Source organism: Mandrillus leucophaeus, unplaced genomic scaffold, assembly GCF_000951045.1.
Source record: "Mandrillus leucophaeus isolate KB7577 unplaced genomic scaffold, Mleu.le_1.0 Scaffold67, whole genome shotgun sequence".
Taxonomy (NCBI): Eukaryota; Metazoa; Chordata; class Mammalia; order Primates; family Cercopithecidae; genus Mandrillus; species Mandrillus leucophaeus.
Genome location: NW_012107252.1, coordinates 1,918,144 through 1,941,005, shown reverse-complemented (window position 1 = coordinate 1,941,005; position 22,862 = coordinate 1,918,144). Strand labels below are relative to the sequence as shown.

Here is a 22,862-nt window from a genome sequence, read left to right as displayed (position 1 = left end):
AGACTCGCTCTGTCGCCCAGGCTGGAGTGCAGTGGTGTGATCTTGGCTCACTGTAACCTCTGCCTCCCAGGTTCAAGCAATTCTCCTGCCTCAGCCTCTAGAGTAGCTTCAGACTACGGGCACACACCGCCATGCCCAGATAATTTTTTGTATTTTACTAGAGACAGGGTTTCACCATGTTGCCCAGGCTGGTCTCCAACTCCTGAGCTCAGGCAATCCTCCTGCCTCAGCCTCCCAAAGTGCTAGGATTACAGGTGTGAGTCGCCACACCCAGCCTCATTTTTTTTTTTTTTAAGAGTCTCACTCTGTCCCTGATTCTGGAGTGCAGTGGTGCTATCTCGACTTACTGCAACCTCTATGTACTGGGCTCAAGCGATTCTCATGCCTCAGCCTCCCGAGTAGCTGGGACTAAAGGCGTGAGCCACCACACCTTTTAGTAGACATGGGGTTTCACCATGTTGGCCAGGCTGGTCTCGAACTCCTGACTTCAAATGATCCACCCACCTTGGCCTCCCAAAGTGCTGGGATTACAGATGTGAGCCATGGCACCTAGCCAAAAAGTACATTTTAGATAGTAAATATGTTTGATTCAATTTGTTTGTCTCTAAAGTTGTTTTTTTCTTCAGCTTCTCAAATACAGATTGTATTGGGGAAACAGAGGCAGCATAATAATGCATCCTCTGTATTTCACAAGATTATAGGATGAAAGGCAAAAACTGTTCTTTATTCCATCTGTTCAGGCCATTATAATAAACATGATAGTCATTCGACAGCACATGAGTATGTTGTGTGCACAAGATTCTATCCCTATCAACCTCCCTCCCAATAATAGTGATCTGATTAGCATATTCTCTTAATCCATAAAAGTTGCACTTTGCTCCCCAGTTCTTCAAAAAGAAGAAAGTACAAGTTTTGAATTAAAACAGCTTTCCTACGTATCTGAATTTTTCTTAATTAAAAAAAAAACGGATTCGAAGGATTTCTAGGATCATTGGGAAAAAAAAGACGTGAGGGAATTTGAGCACATTAAATAATTTTGAGCAAAGCAAAGACCTTAGAACATAATCAAGGCTAAATCTGATAGTGTATACAGGGATAAGGGGCCATCATAATCTTTAAAACAGCAGGACCCTCCATCTGTGCACACTGAAGAGGGTGTATAACTGGAAGTCTTGACAAGAGATAAGAAGGAATCTGGTTTTTCATCGAATAATGACAAAGCTTTAGATCTTGGAGCTCTCCTACTTTAAACCTTTCACTTCACAGATAAAATAGTTGAGGTCCAGAGAGAAGTAATCTGCCTGAAGTCGCACTGCAAGTTTGTATCAAAAGTGGGATTAATAGTCACGTGTCCAAACTTCCAGTGTTTTTTCCATTATTTCACATTTCCTCCTTATTTGACTTATTTTGGCCATCCATATAAAAGCACTGGGCTTGGGAATACTATGTTTAATAAGGACTAAACTCGGAGTCCTTGCCCTGCTAGATGTTTAAACTCTCAGTTAACAAAGATCTTATGGGAAGCAGCTTAAAAAAAGCGGACCTTGAAACTTCCTGGGGAACTTTTCTTTGTCAAATGGGAAGATAACTCTGTACTGCCTACCTCACAAGGCTGTCCTAAAGTGCAAATGAAATAATGAACGCTAACGTGTTGTGTAAACCTTCCCACGAAGGGAGATTATGGGCACTCAAGTTGCCGTTAGAGGAGCTTTTGGTCACAGAAGGTCATTCGAGTCAGGCCACCGACTCACAATGACAGTCGGCTTTACTCGTCTGTAAAATGGAGACAAGAGCAATTGCCACCCCCACCCTAGGTGGTAGTGAGGTCTGAGCCGAAAGACGCAGAGCACAACGTGAATGAAGACGGTTATTCGCTGCCCCGGTCGCGCCTCCTCACCTTCTGCACCTGCTCTGCGAGCGCCACGAGGTCTAAGGGGTCCCCGGCCCGGTGGGTGTGGTAGGGGCTCACCAGGGCCAGGCCGCCGGGGGTCGGGGTGAGCTCCACCAGGGCTCCTGCGACACACAGCCAGGAACAGGCCGTGAGCTCCCGCCCTCGGCCTCCCGCGGAGCCCCGAGACCGGCTGCCTCGCTGGGGCTGACTTCCCCTCGCTGACTCCCGCCCCGCATACCTCCCTGGCCTGCAGCTGGCTGCGGTCCTTGGCTTTCAAGGACCCCCTCGGTCCTCCCGAGCGCTGCGGCGTCCTCCATAACAGCGACTTATCCTCCCCACTCCCTGGGCGGTGCGAGTCGGGAGAGCCTGCGCATAAAGGCGCGTGGGCGGAGCTTCCGTATTTCTTGTCCACTGGGCTTCAGAGCGACTGAGCAAAGCCTGAGCTCGGAGGCGGGGCTCCGGCTGACGCGCCGGGATTCGCTGAGGGCCGGTGGGGGTATCTGGGTTGACTGAAAGGAAAAGAGGCGGTGCAAGCCCCGTGGGCATGCGCCGCCCGGCTTGGGAGGTGGGGCTTCGCCCGGGGGCGGGCCTTCTCCGGGGGTGGGACTCCGGCCTCCGTGTCGGGTGGCTATCGGTCCCGTTAGGTCTGAGGAGACGATGGCGGCACGCGCGTTGAAGCTGCTGAGCACACTGCTGGCTGTCGTGGCCGCTGCCTCCCAAGCCGAGGTCGAGTCCGAGGCAGGATGGGGCGTGGTGACTCCTGATCTGCTCTTCGCGGAGGGGACCGCAGCCTATGCGCGCGGGGACTGGCCCGGGGTGGTCCTGAGCATGGAACGGGCGCTGCGCTCCCGGGCCGCCCTCCGCGCCCTTCGCCTGCGCTGCCGCACCCGGTGTGCCGCCGACTTCCCATGGGAGCTGGACCCTGAATCGCTCCCCAGCCCGGCCCAGGCCTCGGGCGCCGCAGCCCTGCGCGACCTGAGCTTCTTCGGGGGCCTCCTGCGCCGCGCCGCCTGCCTGCGCGGCTGCCTCGGGCCGCCGGCCGCCCACTCACTCAGTGAAGAGATGGAGCTGGAGTTCCGCAAGCGGAGCCCCTACAACTACCTGCAGGTCGCCTACTTCAAGGTGCAGACCAGCCCGGAGCCGGGCGGCCGGGATCCTTCTGGGGAGAGGAATGTTGCAGGGGACCTGGGGAGCCAGGGGGATCGGGGAAGTGTCCGCAGGGAGGGGAAAGCGGCCTCCTGGCTGGGGAGCTCTCCTCGGAGCCGGGGAGAGCTGCTCCCTGGCAGGAGACCTTCCTCGCCCAGTTCGCATGGGCAGTTGCTAACCCCAGAGGTCCAGCCTGGGGTTAGGGCACAGGCCAAGCAAAACTCATGGCCATTTTGTTCCCTGGGAAATCTCCTGCAGGGAATTAAAGCGGTAGTTTGGGTCTCCCATCCTAATGTCATTTTAAGTGTCCGACTGAGAAGCTAGTAGCGGTCTACAATATGTTCCTTCCGGTTGGTTTTCCAGTGGTGCTTTTCCTGCTGTTTGATTCAGCAGCTCTGTTTCAGGATGTGAGGTTGCCACGTCGCCAGCAGGGGCTGCCTGGCCCTGCCTGTCGGGGGGACCCTCTGGCTAGTCTGTCAGGTTTACAAAGAACATGAGTATTTTTAGGAATGCCAGAATGCCATGTTTTCAAGTGTACACTTGGGCTTGGAGCGTTCCAGGCTTGTTTGGTGGTGGTGATGGTTTCGATGATGATGATAATGATGATGATGATGGATGATGATAGCCAGCGCGTACTTCAGGCAGTATTTTAAGCAGTTTGCCTTTATTAACGCATTTGCCCTAATCTTCACAATATCCTGTCAGGTAGATGCTGTTATTAGTCCCGCTGTATTGGGGGTGGGGGGAGAAAGAGCTGTGCATTATATCTGTTATATCTGTAGTTTAAAAGACCTTCGATTCGACCTAAAGAGAGACTGAGAGACTCTTGGGGACCTCAGATTTCCACCCCTCCACAACATTCTGCCTACACAGTTCCCTTCATTTTTCCTAGTTACTCGGAAGAGCGCTGGACTTGAAATCAAAATAATTGCATTATGTCTTTGGTTATGTCGCTTCATCATAGCACTTTCTAAAATTATTTGACAAATATGTATTGCATGCCTACTGCATTCCAGTTCTTGTACAGGTACTTAAATGCTCGACTAACATTTTTGCTTTGTCTTGCTTTGATGTTAAGAGTTACTGTAGTAAGGGATACTGCAAGGGCATATACTTAGGGCTGTGGGAGCACAAAGGAGGGAGACTCTAGCTTTATCTCAGAGAAATTAGACTTCAAAGAAGAGGTAATATTGAAGCCCGTCCTAAGTATTGTCAGGGGGAGAGGAAGGAAGGCTCCTCCAGATAGAGGGAAAAGTAGAACCAAAGCATGATGTATTCAGGAAAAAAAAAGAATTGTTGCGATTGCAATGTCGAGGTGTGTGTGGGGAGTAGTAGGAGAAGAGGCTAGAATGGTCACTGAGGCCAAATTTGGAAGAGAATTCTGCGGACTGCAGGGAGCCATCCTCAGATTTGGGTTTTAAAACACTCATTCTGGAAACCATGGTGAATGAGCCTTGGAAGAAGGAGAAACTGGTGGCACATGATTAGGAGACAGGCATTTGTCCACAAGAGAGGAGGTTAAGTACCTCAGTGCTTAGGGAGTAAAGAAGACTGGGGGTGGAGAGAGGAGTGAGGACATGAGGGAGAACAGAGACAGGCAGGAGCAGTGCTGAAAGATATAAGAGATAGAGTAATTCCATAAAAGGGACAGACCTGAGAAAATTTCTAATTTTACAGTTAAAGAAACTGAGGTACAGAGATGGGGAGTTATTTACCTTGGGTCACCTAACCAGGGCTGACTCCTTTAGTGTGCCTTTACTAGTACCAGTGATAAGGAAATAAGTTTTCTTAGCATATTAATCATACCATCTAAAATTTATGGAGCACTTGATCTGTGCCCAGCACCATGTATTACAGGCTGCATGTATATTATCTCTTTGAACTCTCAACAATGCTAGGAGATAGCTAGAGAATGCTATCTCCAGATGATAGATTAGGGAAACTGAGTTTAGAAAGTAAACTTTAAATATCTTGTCTACTGCCCAGCCAGTCAGTGAGTCATTAAGCCCAGATTTGCTGCTGGCCGGTCTCTTTTCTTTTTCTTTTTTTTGAGACAGAGTCTTGCTCTGTTGCCAGGCTGGAGTGCAGTAGCGATCTTGGCTCACTGCAACCTTTGACTTCCTGGTTCAAATGATTCTTCTGCCTCAGCCTCTCGAGTAGCTGGGATTACAGGCACATGCCATCACACCCGGCTAATTTTTGTATTTTTAGTAGAGACGGGGTTTCACCATATTGGCCAGGATGGTCTCGATCTCCTGACCTCGTGATCCGTCCTCCTTGGCCTCCCAAAGTGCTGGGATTACAGGCATGAGCCACCATGGCTGGCCCTCTTTTCTTTTCTTTTTTTTTTGAGACGGAGTTTCGCTCTCATTACCTAAGCTTGAGTGCAGTGGTGCGATCTCAGCTCACTGCAACCTCTGCCTCCTGGGTTCAAGCGATTGTCCTGCCTCAGCCTCCTGAGTAGCTGGGATTACAGGCGCATGCCACCACGCCCAGCTATTTTTTGTATTTTTAGTAGAGACGGGGTTTCACCATGTTGGTCAGGCTGGTCTCAAACTCCTGACCTCATGATCCGCCCACCTCAGCCTCCCAAAGTGCTGGGATTACAGGCATGAGCCCCTGTGCCTGGCCATGGCCGGTCTCTTTGATACCAGTGTCCACACAGTTAATTACTAGATCATCAGTGATTTATTTGGTTGGATTCTATATATGAAACCTGTGTTGCTTTGATATGCTGGAGTCCATTGCTGTGGGTATTGTTGTAGTCTGTAGCCTATTTCTTTCTCCCCCTTGGATTGCTTTTTTTTTTTTTTTTGAAACGGAGTCTCACTCTGTCACCCAGGCTGGAGTGCAGTGTGGCGATCTCAGCTCGCTGTAACCTCCACCTCTCTGGTTCAAGCGATTCTCCTACCTCAGCCTCCCAAGTAGCTGGGATTACAGGTGTGCGCCACAACACCCAGCTAATTTTTGTATTTTTAGTAGAGACGGGGTTTCATCATGTTGGCCAGGCTGGTCTCAAACTCCTGACCTCAAGTGATCTGCCCCCCTTGGCCTCCCAAAGTGCTGGGATTACAGGTGCAAACTGCCACCCCCGACCAACCCCTCAGATTTCTTAGACCTATTTGTTTGAACCTCATGAGCCCTGAGCTTTGAGTCAGAAAGTACATGTCTGGACTTAGTAAAGGACCTTAGAATTTTTAGCCATCCACATTTTCCCTAAATGTCTCAAGAATGCTTCATTTTATTTTATGCAAAAAAAAAAAAAATTCTAGGAAAATTCTTAGGCATAGTCTGTTAGCTGCTCTTCTTTCTCTACCCCTAAATCCTTGAAGCCACAGAATTTTTTCAGGTCAGGCATTACATTTGAATCATGAAATATATATATGTATTCTTTTTTTTTTTTTTTGAGTCAGGGTCCTGCTCTGTCACTCAAGCTGGAATGCTGTGGCACCATCTCGGCTCACTGTAACCTCTGCCTCCCAGGCCCAAGCGATCCTCCCACCTTAGCCTGCAGAATAGCTGGGACTACAGACATACAGTACCATGTAATTTTTGTATTTTTTGTAAAGACAGGGTTTCACCATGTTGCCCAGTCTGGTCTTGAACGCCTGAGCTCAAGTGATCCACCTGCCTCGGCCTCTAAAAATGCTGGGATTACTGATGTGAGCCGCCGCGCCCAGCATGAAAACATATCATATGGGCAGTCAGTCTTTCACAGCACTCCCCATACAATATGACCTTTGTTTTAAAATAGAACATTGCTACTTCCTATAATCTGGGGAACCCCTAAATCTGACTTGGGAAAGAGCTACAAATCTGCCCAGGGCACTGTGCTCCTAATCTCTGGTGGGTAGTTCCTGTAATAGGTGTGCTTCTTGGGGCTGGCAGGGCTGGGCATGCTGAGTGGAGGGCTCGGGGAGCAGGGATTTCCTGTTTATGTAGACTGCTCATGTGGACACAAACATTCAGAGTTTGGATGTGAGCATTACCTTCTCATGCTTCGTTCTTAGATCAACAAGTTGGAGAAAGCTGTCGCTGCAGCACACACCTTCTTCGTGGGCAATCCTGAGCACATGGAGATGCGGCAGAACCTAGACTATTACCAAACCATGTCTGGAGTAAAGGAGGCCGACTTCAAGGATCTTGAGACTCAACCCCACATGGTGAAAAAAACTTTATCCCCTTCTTTCTCTCTTTCTTTTTAAGTTTATTTTAGAGACAGAGTCTTGCTCTGTCACCCAGGCTAGAGTGCAGTGGCTTGATCATAGCTCACTGTAACCTCAAATTCCTGAACTCAAGAGACTCTCCAGTCTCGGCCTCCTGAGTAGTTGGGACTACAGGCATGCATTCTTTCGTTTTTTTAAAATGACATTGCTAAGGTTGTTTTCTAATTACATTACAGAAGTAATAAATGTTCATTGTATAACATTGTACAAATGTAGATAAGTATAAAACAAAAAGTAATCATTTGTAATACTGCCACCTTAAGAAAACCAGTTTAGATAGTCTTCCGTATATAATTTTTTTCATCTAATTTGGTGTTATATTGTGTATGCATTTTTTATCATCTTTTTAAATTTTTTTTTTGAGACAGGGTCTCACTTTGTTGTCCAGGCTGCAGTGCAGTGGTGTGATCATGGCTCACTGCAGCCTTGACCTCCTGGGCTCAAGTGATCCACCCGCCTCAGCCTCCCAAATAGCTGGAACTACAGGTATGCACTACCACACCCACCTATTGTTTTTATTTTTTGTAGAGATGGGGTCTCACTGTGTTGCCCAGGCTGATTTCAAACTCCTGGGCTCAAGCGATCCTACCACCTTGGCCTCCCAAACTGCTGGCATTACAGGTGTGAGTCACCATGCCCAGCCCTGTCATCATTTTTTAGCTAACATTAGTATCATGAGCCTTTTCTCATGTCTTCAGTTTTATTTGAAAACATAATTGTTTATGGCTGCATGATAGTCCATCTTATGCGGAGACTGTATTCATTCACTAGTCACATTTTTTTGGTCATGTACATTTTTGATTTTCACTACAATAAATGTTACAGTAGCCCTCAATGTTCTTATTCTGTTTGTTTAGCAGGAAAAGTCTATTCCAAAGGAGAGATTGTCTGTGATGATATAGCATTTTATAGAGAGCTTATGGTTCCTTACATTTTAATTATGAACCAAGAATGTTAGAAACAATGTAAGAATGACTTTTAGGCTGGGCACAGTGGCTCCCACCTATAATCCCAGTACTTTGGGAGGCCGAGGCGGGTGGATCACTTAAGGTCAGGAGTTTGAGACCAGCCTGGCCAATATGGTGAAACCCCATCTCTACTAAAAATACAAAAATTAGCCAGGCATGGTGGCGCACGCTTGTAATCCCAGCTACTCGAGGTGAAGGCAAGAGAATAGCCTGAACCTGGAAGGCGGAGGTTGCAGTGAGCTGAGATCGTGCCACTGCACTCCAGCCTGGGTGATAAAGCAAGAGTCAAAAAAAAAAAAAAAAAAGAAAAGAATGACTTTTAAAGGTAAATTGTGGCCGGGTTCAGTGGCTCACACCTGTCATCCCAGCACTCTGGGAGGCCAAGGCGGGCAGATCACAAGGTCAGGAGATCGAGACCATCCTGCCCAACATGGTGAATCCCTGTTTCTACTAAAAATACACAAATTAGCTGAGCATGGTAGTGTGTGCCTATAGTCTCAGCTACTCAGGAGCCTGAGGCAGGAGAATCACTTGAACTGGGAGGCGGACGTTGCAGTGAGCTGACATTGTGCCACTGCACTCCAGCCTGGGTGACAGAGTGAGACTCCATCACAAAAAAAAAAAAAAAAAAAAAAAAAAAAAAAAAAGTAAGTTATGTCGGCCAGGCATGGTGGCTCATACCTGTAATCCCAGCACTTTGGGAGGCCGTGGTGAGTGGATCACTTGAGGCCAGAAGTTCAAGACCAGCCTGGCCAACATGGTGAAATTCTGTCTCTACTAAAAATACAAAAATTAACCAGGTGTTGTGGTGCATGCCTGTAATCCCAGCTTCTCAGGAGGCTGAGGTGCTAGAATCACCTGAACCCAGGAAGTGGAGGATGCAGGGAGCCAAGATCACACCACTGCCCTCTAGCCTGGGCTGTCTGTCTCAGAAAAAAAAAAAAAAGACTCTGTCTCAAAACAAAACAAAAAAAATGTAAGTTGTGTTTATCTGAAAACTGTTAGCCCTACAAAAAAGTGCAAGAATCTGGGACAGGCGCGGTGGCTTACGCCTGTAAGCACTTTGGGAGGCCAAGGCGTGTGGATCACCTGAGGTCAGGAGTTTGAGACCAGCCAGACCAACATGAAGAAACCCTGTCTCTACTAAAAATACAAAATTAGCCGGGCATGGTGGTGCATGCCTGTAATCCCAGCTACTCTGGAGGCTGAGGCAGGAGAATTGCTTGAACCCCAGAGGCAGAGGTTGCGGTGAGCCAAGATTGCACCATTGCGCTCCAGCCTGGGCAACAAGAGTGAAACTCCGTCTCAAAAAAAAAAGTGCAAGAATCTGTTACTAATTTGGTGGGGGGTCGGGGGAGGGAAGAAAAGTAAAAGAAAATCATAATGAACTCTCAGATATCTTTCATCCAGATTAAGAGTTAAATGTTTTTTGGCCAGGCACAGTGGCTTCCACCTGTAATCCCAGCACTTTAGGAGGCCAAGGTGGGAGGATTGCTTGAGCTTAGGAGTTCGAGACCAGCCTGGCCAACATGGTGAAACCCCATCTTTACTAAAATACAAAAATTAGCTGGGCACGGTGGTACGTGCCTGTAATCCCAGCTACTAGGTAGGCTGAGGCAAGAGAATCGTTTGAACCCAGGAAGAGGAGGTTGCAGTGAGCTGAGATTGTGCCACTGCACTCCAGCCTGGGCAACAGAGTGAGACTCTGTCTCGAAAAAAGCTAAATGTTTTCAAATTTCCGGAGGAACATGTAAAGACCATTTACAAAAGGCCTTCATTATATAGTGGCACCCAGCTCACCCCTTTCCATCCGTAACCTGAGGAACAGGAAATTAGGACCCCCGTGAAGGTGGCTGAGGTCAAGGAGAGTGGGTTCCTCCTCTGTGGCCTGCGTTTGAGTGCTCCTTCTTCCCAGTAGCAAGAATTTCGACTGGGAGTGCGACTCTACTCAGAGGAACAGCCACAGGAAGCCGTGCCCCACCTAGAGGCAGCGCTGCACGAGTACTTTGTGGCCTATGAGGAGTGCCATGCCCTCTGCGAAGGGCCCTATGACTACGATGGCTACAACTACCTGGAGTACAACGCTGACCTCTTCCAGGCCATCACAGGTGGGTGCAGTTCAGAACCAGACCTTCAGCCAGGACTCCTGGGATTCTAAGGTCACCATCTGATAATATAAATGGAGAATCTTCACCCTCATCCCTCAATTTATTAAATCTGAGAAGCCGATGAAAAATTACTTCCATTTGAATGTGTTCATTTTAACCAGAATTTGAGTCCTAAAGAGTGACCTCATAGTTATTCCCCCTCTTTGATTCCTTTCAGATCATTATATCCAGGTCCTCAGCTGTAAGCAGAACTGCGTCACTGAGCTTGCTTCCCACCCAAGTCGAGAGAAGCCCTTTGAAGACTTCCTCCCATCCCATTATAATTATCTGCAGTTTGCCTACTATAACAGTAAGGCCTGCTTTCCTTCCTCTTTCTCTGCTGGCTAACTAAGAAGCTAAAGGCAAGGTGGACAGGGATTACAGCCACTTACTTCCTCAAGGTGTTTGGCTTCTTTCAGTAGCTATGGGAGGCACCATGCTAAGTGATCCTTGGGTAGTTTGTTATAAGCAACTGGCCTAGGAAGCCAATACCAGCAACCCAAAAAGCCGGGGGAGGGAGACTTAGGACCTCATCTCTTGTGCCTTCTATAACTTGTAATCTATTTTTGCTTTCGAATTAAAGTTAATAGCGAAAGTAAGGGTGTGCCACTGTTTAGCTCAGAGGACATTTGCCAGCCCTCTCCCTGATATAGCACTGATGCTTTTGTGGGGCTGCCAATTAATACCCAGAAAACCAACTGTTTGCAGAGTTCCCACTGTGTGCTAAGCATTACAAACATATTGATGAGTGTACAATATTTACAGTTGAGTTGAGGTGACTAACAAATATCAACAAGAACTATTCTGCCAAAGAGACAGTCTGCTATTGTAATCTTCCCCGTCTTCTGAAAATCTATAGAAAAAAGAAAGTAGGAAAACAGAGAAATTGATCTAATGATTGAGTGTATTGAGGCAGAATATTAAGGAGTATTTGAATTATTTGTGCATCTTTAAAGATGTGGGCATGCAGAGAATTCTGATTCTTTTCTCTTTCATTGTTAGGCAGCCCTGAGGACACTGACCACCTCACCTTAAAATTAATCACACATTCTATGTGTATTCCATAACTTCTGCCCCTGAAATCAGGCCATCATGTTAAGTAGCAGGCACCACCTTGTCATGTTGCCATTGCCTAAGCTTTGCGGAGACTGAACACCAAGTGGTCCCTGGTGCCAGGATTTGATCCTTTCCTTTTGACCCTTTCCTCTCAGCCATTCTTCTATCCACTTTGCAGTTGGGAATTATACACAGGCTGTTGAATGTGCCAAGACCTATCTTCTCTTCTTCCCCAATGACGAGGTGATGAACCAAAATTTGGCCTATTATGCAGCTATGCTTGGAGAAGAACATGCCAGATCCATTGGCCCCCGTGAGGTGAGAAACTTCCTTCTGTTATGACAGCTGCCAGCTGAACTCCTGAATGCAGACCTGAGGGCGGAAGAGTAGGGTAGCAGAGGGGAGTCGGTGCTGCGCGTGCAGGGCAGGAGCCAGGTGTCAGTGTCGGGGTCAGATGTGAGTTCACCCACTCGGCTTGTTATTCAGAGGAGAAAGGAGCACAGCACAGGAGGGAGTGTGGGGAGTACACGGGAGCCTCAATTAGCGTTATCTGGGCCCCGAAGTCTGTTCTCTGAGTCCTGTAGAACTGCGCGGCGGGCATGTTCTTTCCCCTCTTGGCACCCCTAACTTGGACACTTGATATTGTTTGGCCAAGATCTATCATTTTTCACTTAATGCTGGGTTATTTGTTTTTTGTTTTTTTTTTTCCTGTTCACCTGTTTTCTGTCTCCATTTTCTTTCCCATCTCTTCTTCTTCCTGCCATTGTTTGTTCTCTCTCCCATCTTTCAGCATTTTCCTTGTCTCACTCCAAAACCGGGAGAAATATCTGTAAAACACAAAGGCTGCTGCGCTGAAGGGAAACACCCAGGCTCTTCCTTCCCAGCCCTGGGGAGTCTGAGAGGCTCCAGTAGAAACAGCCTCTTGCTGTCCCTCGCGTGTGTGTTGTCTTTGTAGTTGTCCTCTTTGGCCACTAGATGGTGACCATCTGGCTTTAAGATGGCACTTCCAGTCTCTTTCGTCTTGCTTGGTTAATACCTTTTCCCTGCCTTATGGCCATTAAGGGGAGCCTGAGGGGAGTGAGGGGAAATAAACCCATGTGGCCAATCTCGCATTTGTAACTAGAAGTCCCCTTTTGGAAAGATGGTAACTAACATTTGTTGAGCCCCTGTCCAGGTGAAGCTCTGTGCAGGGTGGGCTGTATCCATCATCCCATTTAATCATCACAGCTGCCCTGCAAGGTGGGCAGTCTTCTTCCCACTTTAGGGATGAGGACTGTTAGCATCTGAGAGAGGAAGCAACTTGTGCAGTGGCTTGTGGCCAGTCAGTGATGACCGGAATCTGTTCCCTGCTTGGCCCCAGTGCAGGCACAGCTCCAGACACATGGCTGACACTCAGTAAATGAGCGTGGAATGAATAAAGGATGGAAGTGGGGTTTGCTTCATAGCAGCCTTATAGGGTAATTGGAGAGGATTAAATGAGATAACATAGCACTTGGTGACAGAAGCCAGTAATGTAAACTCCTGAGGAGAAAACGTCTCTCTTCCTCTTAGGTAAATATAGTAGATGACATAGGATTCATTGACTCCTTTAATTCCTCCTTGAACTGCTTCATGTTTTATTTCAACTGATGATGTCTTCTTTTTCTCTTCCTTCCTCCTCCTGCTGCTTGGAGATTAGCAGGGCACCTAGGGAAAGATGTGACCCTGGAAGGTACTCAGTTTCCTTGCCCTGGGTAAGCCTTGCCCGGGAGTCCACATGGGAAGGCCAGAGTGCCAGGCCCTCCCACTGCAGCTGCTCATTCTCAGGGAGGGGTGTGGCCTGGTTAGGGTCTGAGAGGAGGCAGGTGGCAGAACAGAAAGCACATGGGCTTTAGGACTGTAAAGACCCGGCTCTGTCTGTCCAAATGCACATTCTGCTATGAAAAAAAAAAAAAAAAGATAACAGAAGACCTGGGTTTGACTGTAGGTCCCTGCTCTCCCATGTCCTGTAATGTCACCTTAGACAGTGGTACATCTCCTCTGTGCCTCAGATGCTTCCTCTGTAGAATGAGCATACTAGTATCAACCTCAGATGTGGCTATAAAGATTAAATGAATAACATGTCAGTTGCCTAATGCCTGATTCCTTTTCCTGCTTTGTGGACTCCTGTAGAAGTCAAGAAGGAATTCTCCTTCTTTGAAGAATATTTCTACTTCTAAGAATCATCAGATTTTCTGTCCTAGAGACTAATGGGGGTTGGGATGGGGGAGGAGCAGGGCTTTTTCCCTGAAGTAAAGCCTGGTTATTCCAGTACCTCAGAGGTACTGTTGCTTGTGCCAGGCAGAGGAACCCTTGGACAGAGAAATTAGACTTTTGTCCCAAACTGAGGAACAGACAGAGAGCATTGGTAGGGAGAAGGAGGCCTCAGGTCACATGGGAGCGTCAGTGTGGGGTGCCAGGGAGGGGAACCCCCAGAGGTTAAAAGCCAGGGCTGAGTTCTGGGGGACTTGTTTGCCTTTGTACCCGCAGAGTGCCAAGGAGTACCGACAGCGAAGCCTTCTGGAGAAAGAGCTGCTCTTCTTCGCTTATGATGTTTTTGGAATCCCCTTTGTGGATCCGGTGAGCTAGGGTACAGGAGCTGGAAGGGCGCAGGGACAGAGTGAGCGGGGGAGACGAATGGGGACGAGGGGAACATTGTGCGATTCTGACAGAAAACTTGTTGGAGGCTGAGCCTAGCCTGGGATCTGTGCAAGGCAGGGATGAGAGACAGATGAAAGGGGAACACTGGGCAGCTAGAAGTGACTTAGATGTGGAAACCTCCCATTTTGTCTCCTGAAAGGAAGAGGGTGATGAGCTGGATTACTTCTGTGGGCCTATTTTATGCATTGAGACACCTGGAAGATTAAGTAGATCATCTTACCTTTTTCATTTCTTCCGGACCTACTTAGGATTCATGGACTCCGGAAGAGGTGATTCCCAAGAGATTGCAAGAGAAACAGAAGTGAGGACCTTGAAGAAACTGCATGGTTGGATCAGTCTGATGAAGCACTTGAGGCTTCCTGAGCCCAGGCAGATGTGAACTCCTGGCAAGGGGTGGGCAGGTCCAGTTTGGGAAGTTGGGGTGGAGCCCAGGGCTGGCCTTCGAATGCAGTCCTCAGAGCGGCTGTGCCCATAGGTCAGAACGGGAAACAGCCGTACGCATCTCCCAGGAGATTGGGAACCTTATGAAGGAAATTGAGACCCTAGTGGAAGAGAAGACCAAGGAGTCATTGGATGTGAGCAGACTGACCCGGGAAGGTGAGAGGACAGAGATAGGGGCATGTCTGACTGTCGTCAGGGAGCCAGGCGGGTCACCCCACGTTTGCCAGGCAGCGCTGCACCCCAGCATTACAGAACTCACCATGAGGCAGCCTCAGGGTCCCAGTTCAGTGGGCATCCTTCCTCGCTCACCAGCGGGACTTTCAACTGGAAAGAGCACTGAGAATTGTCCTTTGGTTCAGAAATCAGACTCCAGGATGTAGTGGTGCACACCTGTAATCCCAGCTACTCGGCAGGCTGAGGCAGGAGGATCGCTTGACCCCCGGAGTTTGAATCCAGCCTGGGCAATATAGCAAGACCTCATCTTTAAAAATAATAAAAAAGAAAGAAGACTCCTGTGTCACAGAAACACGAGTGTCTAGTGTTGTCCACTTCTATAGGTTATTAACTCATCCTGTCTCCCCACTCCCAAGCTCTTTTCTCCCAGTTTTCACCATTCGTCCTGTTACCGAGACTCAACGCCTTCAGGCCTCCTTTGACTCCTCTTCCTCCTGTGCCCGTCCCCTGCAAGCTGCTGGGAAGGCCTACTGATTGTGGCTCTGCTCTGCAGTGCTGCTTCTCAGCTCTCTCCCCAGCCTTTTCTGTTTTTCATTGCCTCAGGTCTCCTTCAGGGCCTGGCACCTCCTATCTGTACCCACCCTCTCCTCGCCTGGCCTGTCCTTCCCTCTGCCTGCTCATGGTAGCTAGGCCAGTCTTCCACACACTGGCCTCTGACCCATCCTCCGTGCCTGCCCCTTAACTGAATGTTCTACTGTTGTCCTGTTTACACCTTCTCTTCACACAGGACTGCACCTTGTTCCATAAGCCTGCCTGCTGCCCACCAGTCTGTGTTTATGCCTGGCTCTCCTAGTATGCTTCCCACCATCCCTGCCCATGAGGACATCTGAGATACACCCTGCAAAGCCTTTCTTTTTCCTTTTTGGAGGCGGAGTCTCACTCTGTTGCCAGACTGGAGTGCAGTGGTGCAATCTTTGCTCATTGCAACCTCCACATCCCGGGATCATCAAACAATTCTCCTGCCTCAGCCTCCTGAGTAGCTGGGATTACAGGCATGTGGCACCATGCCTGACTCATTTTTTTGTGTTTTTAGTAGATACAGGGTTTCACCATGTTGGCCAGGCTGGTCTCAAACTCCTGACCTTGTGATCCACTCACCTCGGCCTCCCAAAGTGCTGGGATTACAGGTGTGAGCCACCATGCCCAGCTGTAAAGCCTTTCTTAACCTCCCAGATGATTGGAGTGCCCTCCTTTCTTTTGAACTTCTTAGGGCATTTACGATCTGTCTTGTGCTAGTTATTTGCATAATTGTTAGAGAACAGGTACTGCTTCTAGGATTCATCTCTCACCCTGTCTGGCACAGTTCCTGGTACACACTGAAGCCTCAGTTATCGAGTGGAGTTGAACTGAGTCTCTAGTATTAGTATGTCCCTAGCACAGAGAAACACCATGAGAACTGTAAGAGAGAAATGTTGACCTTTGCCCTATAGTTGCTTAAATTAACAGAGGTTAATTAAACAAGATTAGTGTATGAAAACAATTTGTCCAGCATTCCTTTGTTTTCAGACCACTTTCACTTTGTTATTTCTCTTGATTCTTACAATTGTCTGAGAGGTGGGTCATGCAGATTGCAAGATCCTTATTTTAAATGAAAATGATGATATCATGGTAGCCAAACTTTTGAGGACTTACCATCTGCCAAATATCGTGCTAAGTGTTTAACTTGCCTTCCTTGTTCTTTTTTTTTTTTTTTTTCTGAGACGGAGTCTGGCTCTGTCGCCCAGGCTGGAGTGCAGTGGCCGGATCTCAGCTCACTGCAAGCTCCGCCTCCTGGGTTCACGCCATTCTCCTGCCTCAGCCTCCCGAGTAGCTGGGACTACAGGCGCCCGCCACCTCGCCCGGCTAATTTTTTTTGTATTTTAGTAGAGACGGGGTTTCACCGTGTTAGCCAGGATGGTCTCGATCTCCTGAACTCGTGATCCGCCCGTCTCGGCCTCCCAAAGTGCTGGGATTACAGGCTTGAGCCACCGCGCCCGGCCACCTTCCTTGTTCTTAACATTATACTGGCATCAAACATATAAGGTAGATGCTGTTTGACCGATGAGAACATTTTAATTAATTAAAATTAACCTCAGGGAGGTTAAGTAACTTGCCAAGGTCACACAGCTAATCAATGGAGGATCTAGGAGTCAAAGTCAGTTCTTCCTCATTCTCGAGCTCATGTTTTAGGATTGTGTTTCTGATGTTTCCTCAACAGTGTGTCATGGCCCAAGAGCTAGCAGCTATTTGGTCATGGAGCTGGGACTGGGAATCTCATCTTTCAGCTTTATGTTCTGTCCTCTGGACTATTCTGCCTTTGAAAATGACCTAGCGGGAGATTTTGCTGGTGAAAAGGAAAACAGCTGGAATTTCTGTTTATGACAAGGAGGCAATATCTAATGGAGAGTCTTTGGTCAGAGCTGCTGCTAGATTTAGCTAAAGTTTTGTCATTGCTTTGCAGGTGGCCCCCTGCTGTATGAAGGCATCAGTCTCACCATGAACTCCAGACTCCTGAATGGTTCCCAGCGGGTGGTGATGGACGGTGTAATCTCTGACCATGAATGTCAGGAGCTGCAGAGACTGACCAACGTAAGGGAAGCCCAGTGACTGCACTTTCCCCTGAGGGTCCAGCTTCCCCCCATCAAGTGCCCCTTGGGTGGTAGCCTTCACCTTCCTCTTGCTGGCTGCAGTTGACCACCTCTTCTCAAGCCCTCAGCTGTCGTGGCTAACATCACCTTGTGTTTTGGGCCTTGTAGGTGGCAGCAACCTCAGGAGATGGCTACCGGGGTCAAACCTCCCCACATACTCCCAATGAAAAGTTCTATGGTGTCACTGTCTTCAAAGCCCTCAAGGTAAGATCAACACTTGGCATTCTAGAGTGTGGAGAAAGGGGTGGGGAAGGGGGAAGCTCAGGCTTTGAGGAGGAGTTGGGGCTGGTGCCAGGAAAGGTGAAGAGGGTCCACCTGCCAACATTCCTGTTGCCAGGAAGTGAAGATGAGTTACGTTGAGTGAGGTTCTCTTTCGAATCCTCGCTGTTCGACCGAGTGTAATAAAAGCAAAGTGAGCAGTTAAGACTGCTGGCCAAAGCTATGAGAATGCTTTCCGAAGAAAGGCTGATTTCAGAGGGCTGTGCTTCTGTGCAGGATGCACAGAGTGCTCATAGAGAGAGGAAGGAGAGGAGGAAGAGGAATATGGTAGAGGTATTGGGCATGGGCAGCAGAGGCTGCAGCTTCAGTGGGGGTGCGGGGATGTGAGATGGGCCTAGTCCTTATTGTCTCTGGCAGCCCAAAGAGGGGCGTTGTATTTGTCCGTTTTCACACTGCTAATAAAGACATACTCAAGACTAGGCAATTTACAAAAGAAAGAGGTTTAACTGGACTCTTACAGTTCCATGTGGCTGGGGTAGCCTCACAGCCTCCTTGGAAGGCAAGGAGGAGCAAGTCACGTCTTACATGGATGGCAGCAGGCAAAGGGAGAACTTCTGCAGGCAAACTCAAATTTTTTAAAAGCCATCAGATCTCGGGAGATTTACTCACTGTTATGAGAATGGCACGGGAAAGATCCACCCCCATGATTCAGTCATTTCCCACTGGGTCCCTTCCACAACACATGGGAATTATGGGAGCTACAAGATAAGATTTGGGTGGGGACACAGAGCCAAACCATATCAGGCGTTCAGGGCAGCTGACCACCTGTTTCCTTGGCAGCTGGGGCAAGAGGGCAAAGTTCCTCTGCAGAGTGCCCACCTATACTACAACGTGACGGAGAAGGTGCGGCGCATCATGGAGTCCTACTTCCGCCTGGACACGCCCCTCTACTTCTCCTACTCTCATCTGGTGTGCCGCACTGCCATCGAAGGTGGGACTCATCACCCCCGCAGGCCCCCACACATGCTGCATCTCAGCTCTGTGCTGGATGCTGAGGACACAGAGAATAGGATGCGATCCCTTTTCTCCAGTTGGGGAACCAATGTAAACAAATGAGTGGCATCCCAGTGTGATGCATGCCACAGTAGCATGGAGGAAGTTATAGTCAACCTACCTGGCGATCAAGAAGGCTTCCCAGAGGGAAACGGGGTGCAGCCAGAAAGGTGGCCTCCCCTCACTCGTCACGCAACGCACGTTCATGGGGAAGCTGGCGCTAAACCATTTGCAGAGGACCTGCTTCCCGGTCGGGATTTCATACAGAGCTGAGCAGCTCCCTCGCTGCCACCTGTTGAAAGTCAGTCCTCGACAGAAGGGTTTGTTAAAAGCAAAAATAATAACAACAGCAAAAAGAAGGCTTCCTGAGGAAGCGATGGGAGTTTTGCAGGATGAATACGATTACGGAGTACACTGGGTGGTGGGATGGTGCTTGCACAGGATTGGAGGCATTGTGCAGCCCGGGAGTCAGGAGAACTAAGAAAGCTGCCAAATCCTGGAGAGCTACCTTCAAGGACTTTTTATCCTTTAGCTCAACCATAGCTATGTGGCAGGTTCTCTTTTACTAATTGTTAAATACCAAATTTGTGAGAGAGCTGCGTGATTTACAAGTGAGAGTGGCCTGGAGCTTACTCCTCATTCCCTCACCCACCCACATTCCCTTCTGCATGTCTGAGAAGGCGAGAGGTTCGGCCAGTGCTGCAAGGATCCCATGTGGCCCAGAGCCGGCTCTGTCATACTGGAGCCTTCAGCAGGCCCCTGGCACTGACGGCCATTGGTAGGTGGCACAGATCAGACAGCTTTCCTCTGCCTCAGGATGTTTGGAATTCTGTCAGAATCTGGGCACACCCAAAGGGACCAGGCAGACACACAACCGGGTGTGTCACAAGCCCCCGGTGGGAGAGCACAGGCACAGGCCCCAGGAGGCCAGAGAGGCCTCATCAAGCAGTGAAGGACATGGTGAGGCCTTGACTTTTAAAAGATTCATTTTGCTGCTGTGTGTGCGGAGAGATTTCAAACCAAAAAGGGAAGCTGGTCGTCAGTGACCTCCGTGGACAAGGGTAAAGCCCTAAACTCAGGAAGTGGCAGTGGGAGGAGGGAGAAGCGAGGCCCCAGGAAGGTGCAGGAGGTGGATGGACAGGACCTGGTGACTGGCTGGACAAGTGGGAATGGAAAAGGAGGCACCCACCACGACGTGATGGTGCCTACACAAAGGTTTACATTGGGGAAAGACGTGGTCTGCCTGGTATTTGACAGTGAGCCCAGTCTGTTCCCTTTTGTGACCTTCTCCCTGCATGGTTTCTCCACCCACCCCACCCCAGAGCCCCCCTGAAGTTCATGCTTTCCCTTTGTTAGGCAGCTCTGCCCCACTTCCTCCCACTCAGTCCTATCTTCTGCCGTCCTGATGGAAGGCTGACCACTCTGCCCTGCATCTCTCCCACCTCCTGACCCCTCATTCTCGCTTCCCTGGGCCTTTGTATTTTGTAAAGTGCAGCTACAAACAAGGGTTGTGCCATTCTGCCCAGGATCTGCCCTTGGTTGGAGCCCTTCATTCCTGCTTGCCACACCCTGCTCACCTCTGCCAAGAACTGTCCTAGGAAGCCTGCAGACTTGTCCTGGCCTCTAGGCTTGTGGCTTAGCCAAAGACACCCCCCTAGTTCATTGGGCATTCCATAGTCTCAGACACATTTTGGGAAGCACCTCCCCTGCCAAGAAGAGAGCTGTGCCATCTCCCGAGGTGCTGCCGTGCTAACGTGTGACATTGGCCCCAGAGGTCCAGGCGGAGAGGAAGGATGATAGTCATCCAGTCCACGTAGACAACTGCATCCTGAATGCTGAGACCCTCGTGTGCGTCAAAGAGCCCCCAGCCTACACCTTCCGGGACTACAGGTGAGTGTGGGGCAGGTGCAGGGTGAGGAAGTCTGTGCCCTCCTCAGAGGCCCCACAGTGCCCTGCACTCTACTACCCCACCCTAGCACACACACATACTGGTTTGGGCTAGCTGTTCCCAGAGTCCAATCCTATATCCCCAAACCTGCTGGATAAGAAGATAGGCAAAGAGGGAATCATAGCGTGGTGTGACAAGAACAGTAGTGTGAGTGGACTTGGTACAGAAGCACCCTGAGAAGGGCACAGGGGACTCTGAGGCGAGGGTGGAGAGTGGAAAGGTGGAGTTTGTGCGGCATCAGTGTAGGTTCTTAAAAGTCTTCCCTGCCACACAAAACCACCGTCCTGCTGCTGGTTGAGAGCACCTGGAGGCAAAGACTCTGGGGAGAGGGAGGTGGGGAAGGGCCGTGTTGAGATGTCTCTGCCTTTCCCAGCGCCATCCTTTACCTAAATGGAGACTTCGATGGCGGAAACTTTTATTTCACTGAACTGGATGCCAAGACCGTGACGGTGAGTGCTCCTTTGTCCTTGTCCCTGGGAGATAAAAAGTCCATTTTCTACAGCTGATGTTCCCAAAGTGCGGTGGACAAAAATAACCAACTGGACTTCCCAGTGGGCAGTACGCTTCCCCCAGCCAGAGGGGCTTTGAGACGTGTCCATCACTCCTCTCGCCGGTCACCCTTTCTCTTTAGTTCTGGCCTTAGGGAAGCCAACCTGAAGAGCTGCCCTCGGTCCTGAGCCCTAACGAGCCCATGTCTCTTCTGAGAGTGGACTACAGTCTTTGTCCTGTGCAACCCCCGCTTCCCTTTCTGTCCCCCTTAGGCAGAGGTGCAACCTCAGTGTGGAAGGGCCGTGGGATTCTCTTCAGGCACTGAAAACCCACATGGAGTGAAGGCTGTCACCAGGGGGCAGCGCTGTGCCATCGCCCTGTGGTTCACCCTGGACCCTCGACACAGCGAGCGGGTGAGAGCAGCCGGTGCTGCACTGACCCGTTCCCAGAGTGCCCTGGCTTTGCCTCTCCCTTCCCCCAATCCCATTGCCAGTGGCCGAGACATGAAAGGAGCACTTGGGACACCAGCTCCAATGCCCTGTCATTATGGTCACATTGCCTTGTCCTCCCTGGGCCTGCTGTGAACGGGATCCAGGTGGGGAAAGGGGTCAAGACAGGGAGCGATGCTGAGTTCTTGCTTCCGTCCTTGGGCCCCACTTCAGCTGTCCTTGTCCAGAGAGTAGGACCTGCTGGGAAGGAGATGAGCCTGGGGCCATTAAGGAACCTTCCTTGTCCCCTGGGAAGTAGCAGCTGAGAGATAGCGAGTGCCTGGTCCGGAGGCCTCTCTGAATGGACAGGGGTTTGTCCTTGCAGGACAGGGTGCAGGCAGATGACCTGGTGAAGATGCTCTTCAGCCCAGAAGAGATGGACCTCTCCCAGGAGCAGCCCCTGGATGCCCAGCAGGGCCCCCCTGAACCTGCACAAGAGTCTCTCTCAGGCAGCGAATCAAAGCCCAAGGATGAGCTATGACAGCATCCAGGTCAGATAGATGGGTGACTAGACCCACGGAGAGGAACTCTCCCACACTCTGAGCTGGCCAGTCCCTCAGGGCTGTGGAGCAGTGAGCCTACGTCTGCCACTCAGCCGAGGGGACCCTGCTCACAGCCTTCTACATGGTGCTACTGCTCTTGGAGTGGACATGACCAGACACCGCACCCCCTGGACCTGGCTGAGGGCTCAGGACACAGGCCCAGACACCCCAAGGGGCCTCCACAGGCTGCTGCATGACAGCAATACAGTATTTAAGTGTCTGTGTAGACAACCAAAGAATAAATGATTCATGGTGTTTTTTACTTGGTTTGTTCGGACAGTGGAAATTTGCCCAGAGACAAAAATTCTGTCCCAGAGGTCTCACTTGATAAAAATTGCTCTAGGCAGGACCCAGTGGCAGGTGCAGGACGAGAAGGCCTGGCTTGGCACCTGGCTCAACCGCTTGCTGTGCAGCCACAGGCCAGACACTTAACCTTCAGCACCTCAGGGTTGTCATCTGTATAATGGGGATCATAGTCCTCCCTCTGCTCACCTTCTGGGGCAGCTGTATGGCCCAGATGCAGTATCGGATGTGACAACACTTGTAAACGGTAAAGCTCTGGGTGAATGGTTGGGATTATGGTTAATCCTCTTCTGGCAGGGAACAGTGGTCAGCAGTGCCCTGGCACGTCGCCCCCATGTCAGCCACATGCTTCGTGCTCTGCTGTCTGTCCTCCGTGTCCTGTATCTCAGCCTCCCTGTGCAGAAC

General features: G+C 49.7%; 2 protein-coding genes across 2 annotated transcripts in view; one reads left to right on the top strand and one right to left on the bottom strand.

The window, feature by feature from the left end:
- Window positions 1-2,275, bottom strand: part of LOC105555040 (chromosome unknown open reading frame, human C1orf50) — a 9,129-nt gene extending 6,854 nt beyond the window's left edge. The window contains exons 1-2 of the mRNA XM_012001748.1: window positions 2,130-2,275; window positions 1,898-2,013 (exon numbers count right to left, since the gene is read on the bottom strand). Of these exons, the coding sequence (XP_011857138.1) occupies window positions 1,898-2,013; window positions 2,130-2,208 (195 nt within the window). The 5' untranslated portion in view covers window positions 2,209-2,275. The remainder of the gene's footprint in view (window positions 1-1,897; window positions 2,014-2,129) is intronic.
- A 22-nt stretch (window positions 2,276-2,297) lies between these two features.
- Window positions 2,298-22,416, top strand: P3H1 (prolyl 3-hydroxylase 1). Its single transcript, XM_012001746.1, has 15 exons — window positions 2,298-3,013; window positions 7,048-7,200; window positions 10,150-10,339; window positions 10,557-10,688; window positions 11,613-11,752; window positions 13,943-14,032; window positions 14,362-14,414; window positions 14,589-14,710; window positions 17,229-17,356; window positions 17,524-17,619; window positions 18,475-18,625; window positions 20,460-20,577; window positions 21,009-21,084; window positions 21,397-21,537; window positions 21,938-22,416. The coding sequence occupies exons 1-15, from the start codon at window positions 2,549-2,551 to the stop codon at window positions 22,091-22,093; spliced, it is 2,211 nt and encodes a 736-aa protein (XP_011857136.1). The 5' UTR covers window positions 2,298-2,548; the 3' UTR covers window positions 22,094-22,416.
- Window positions 22,417-22,862: the final 446 nt, after the last annotated feature.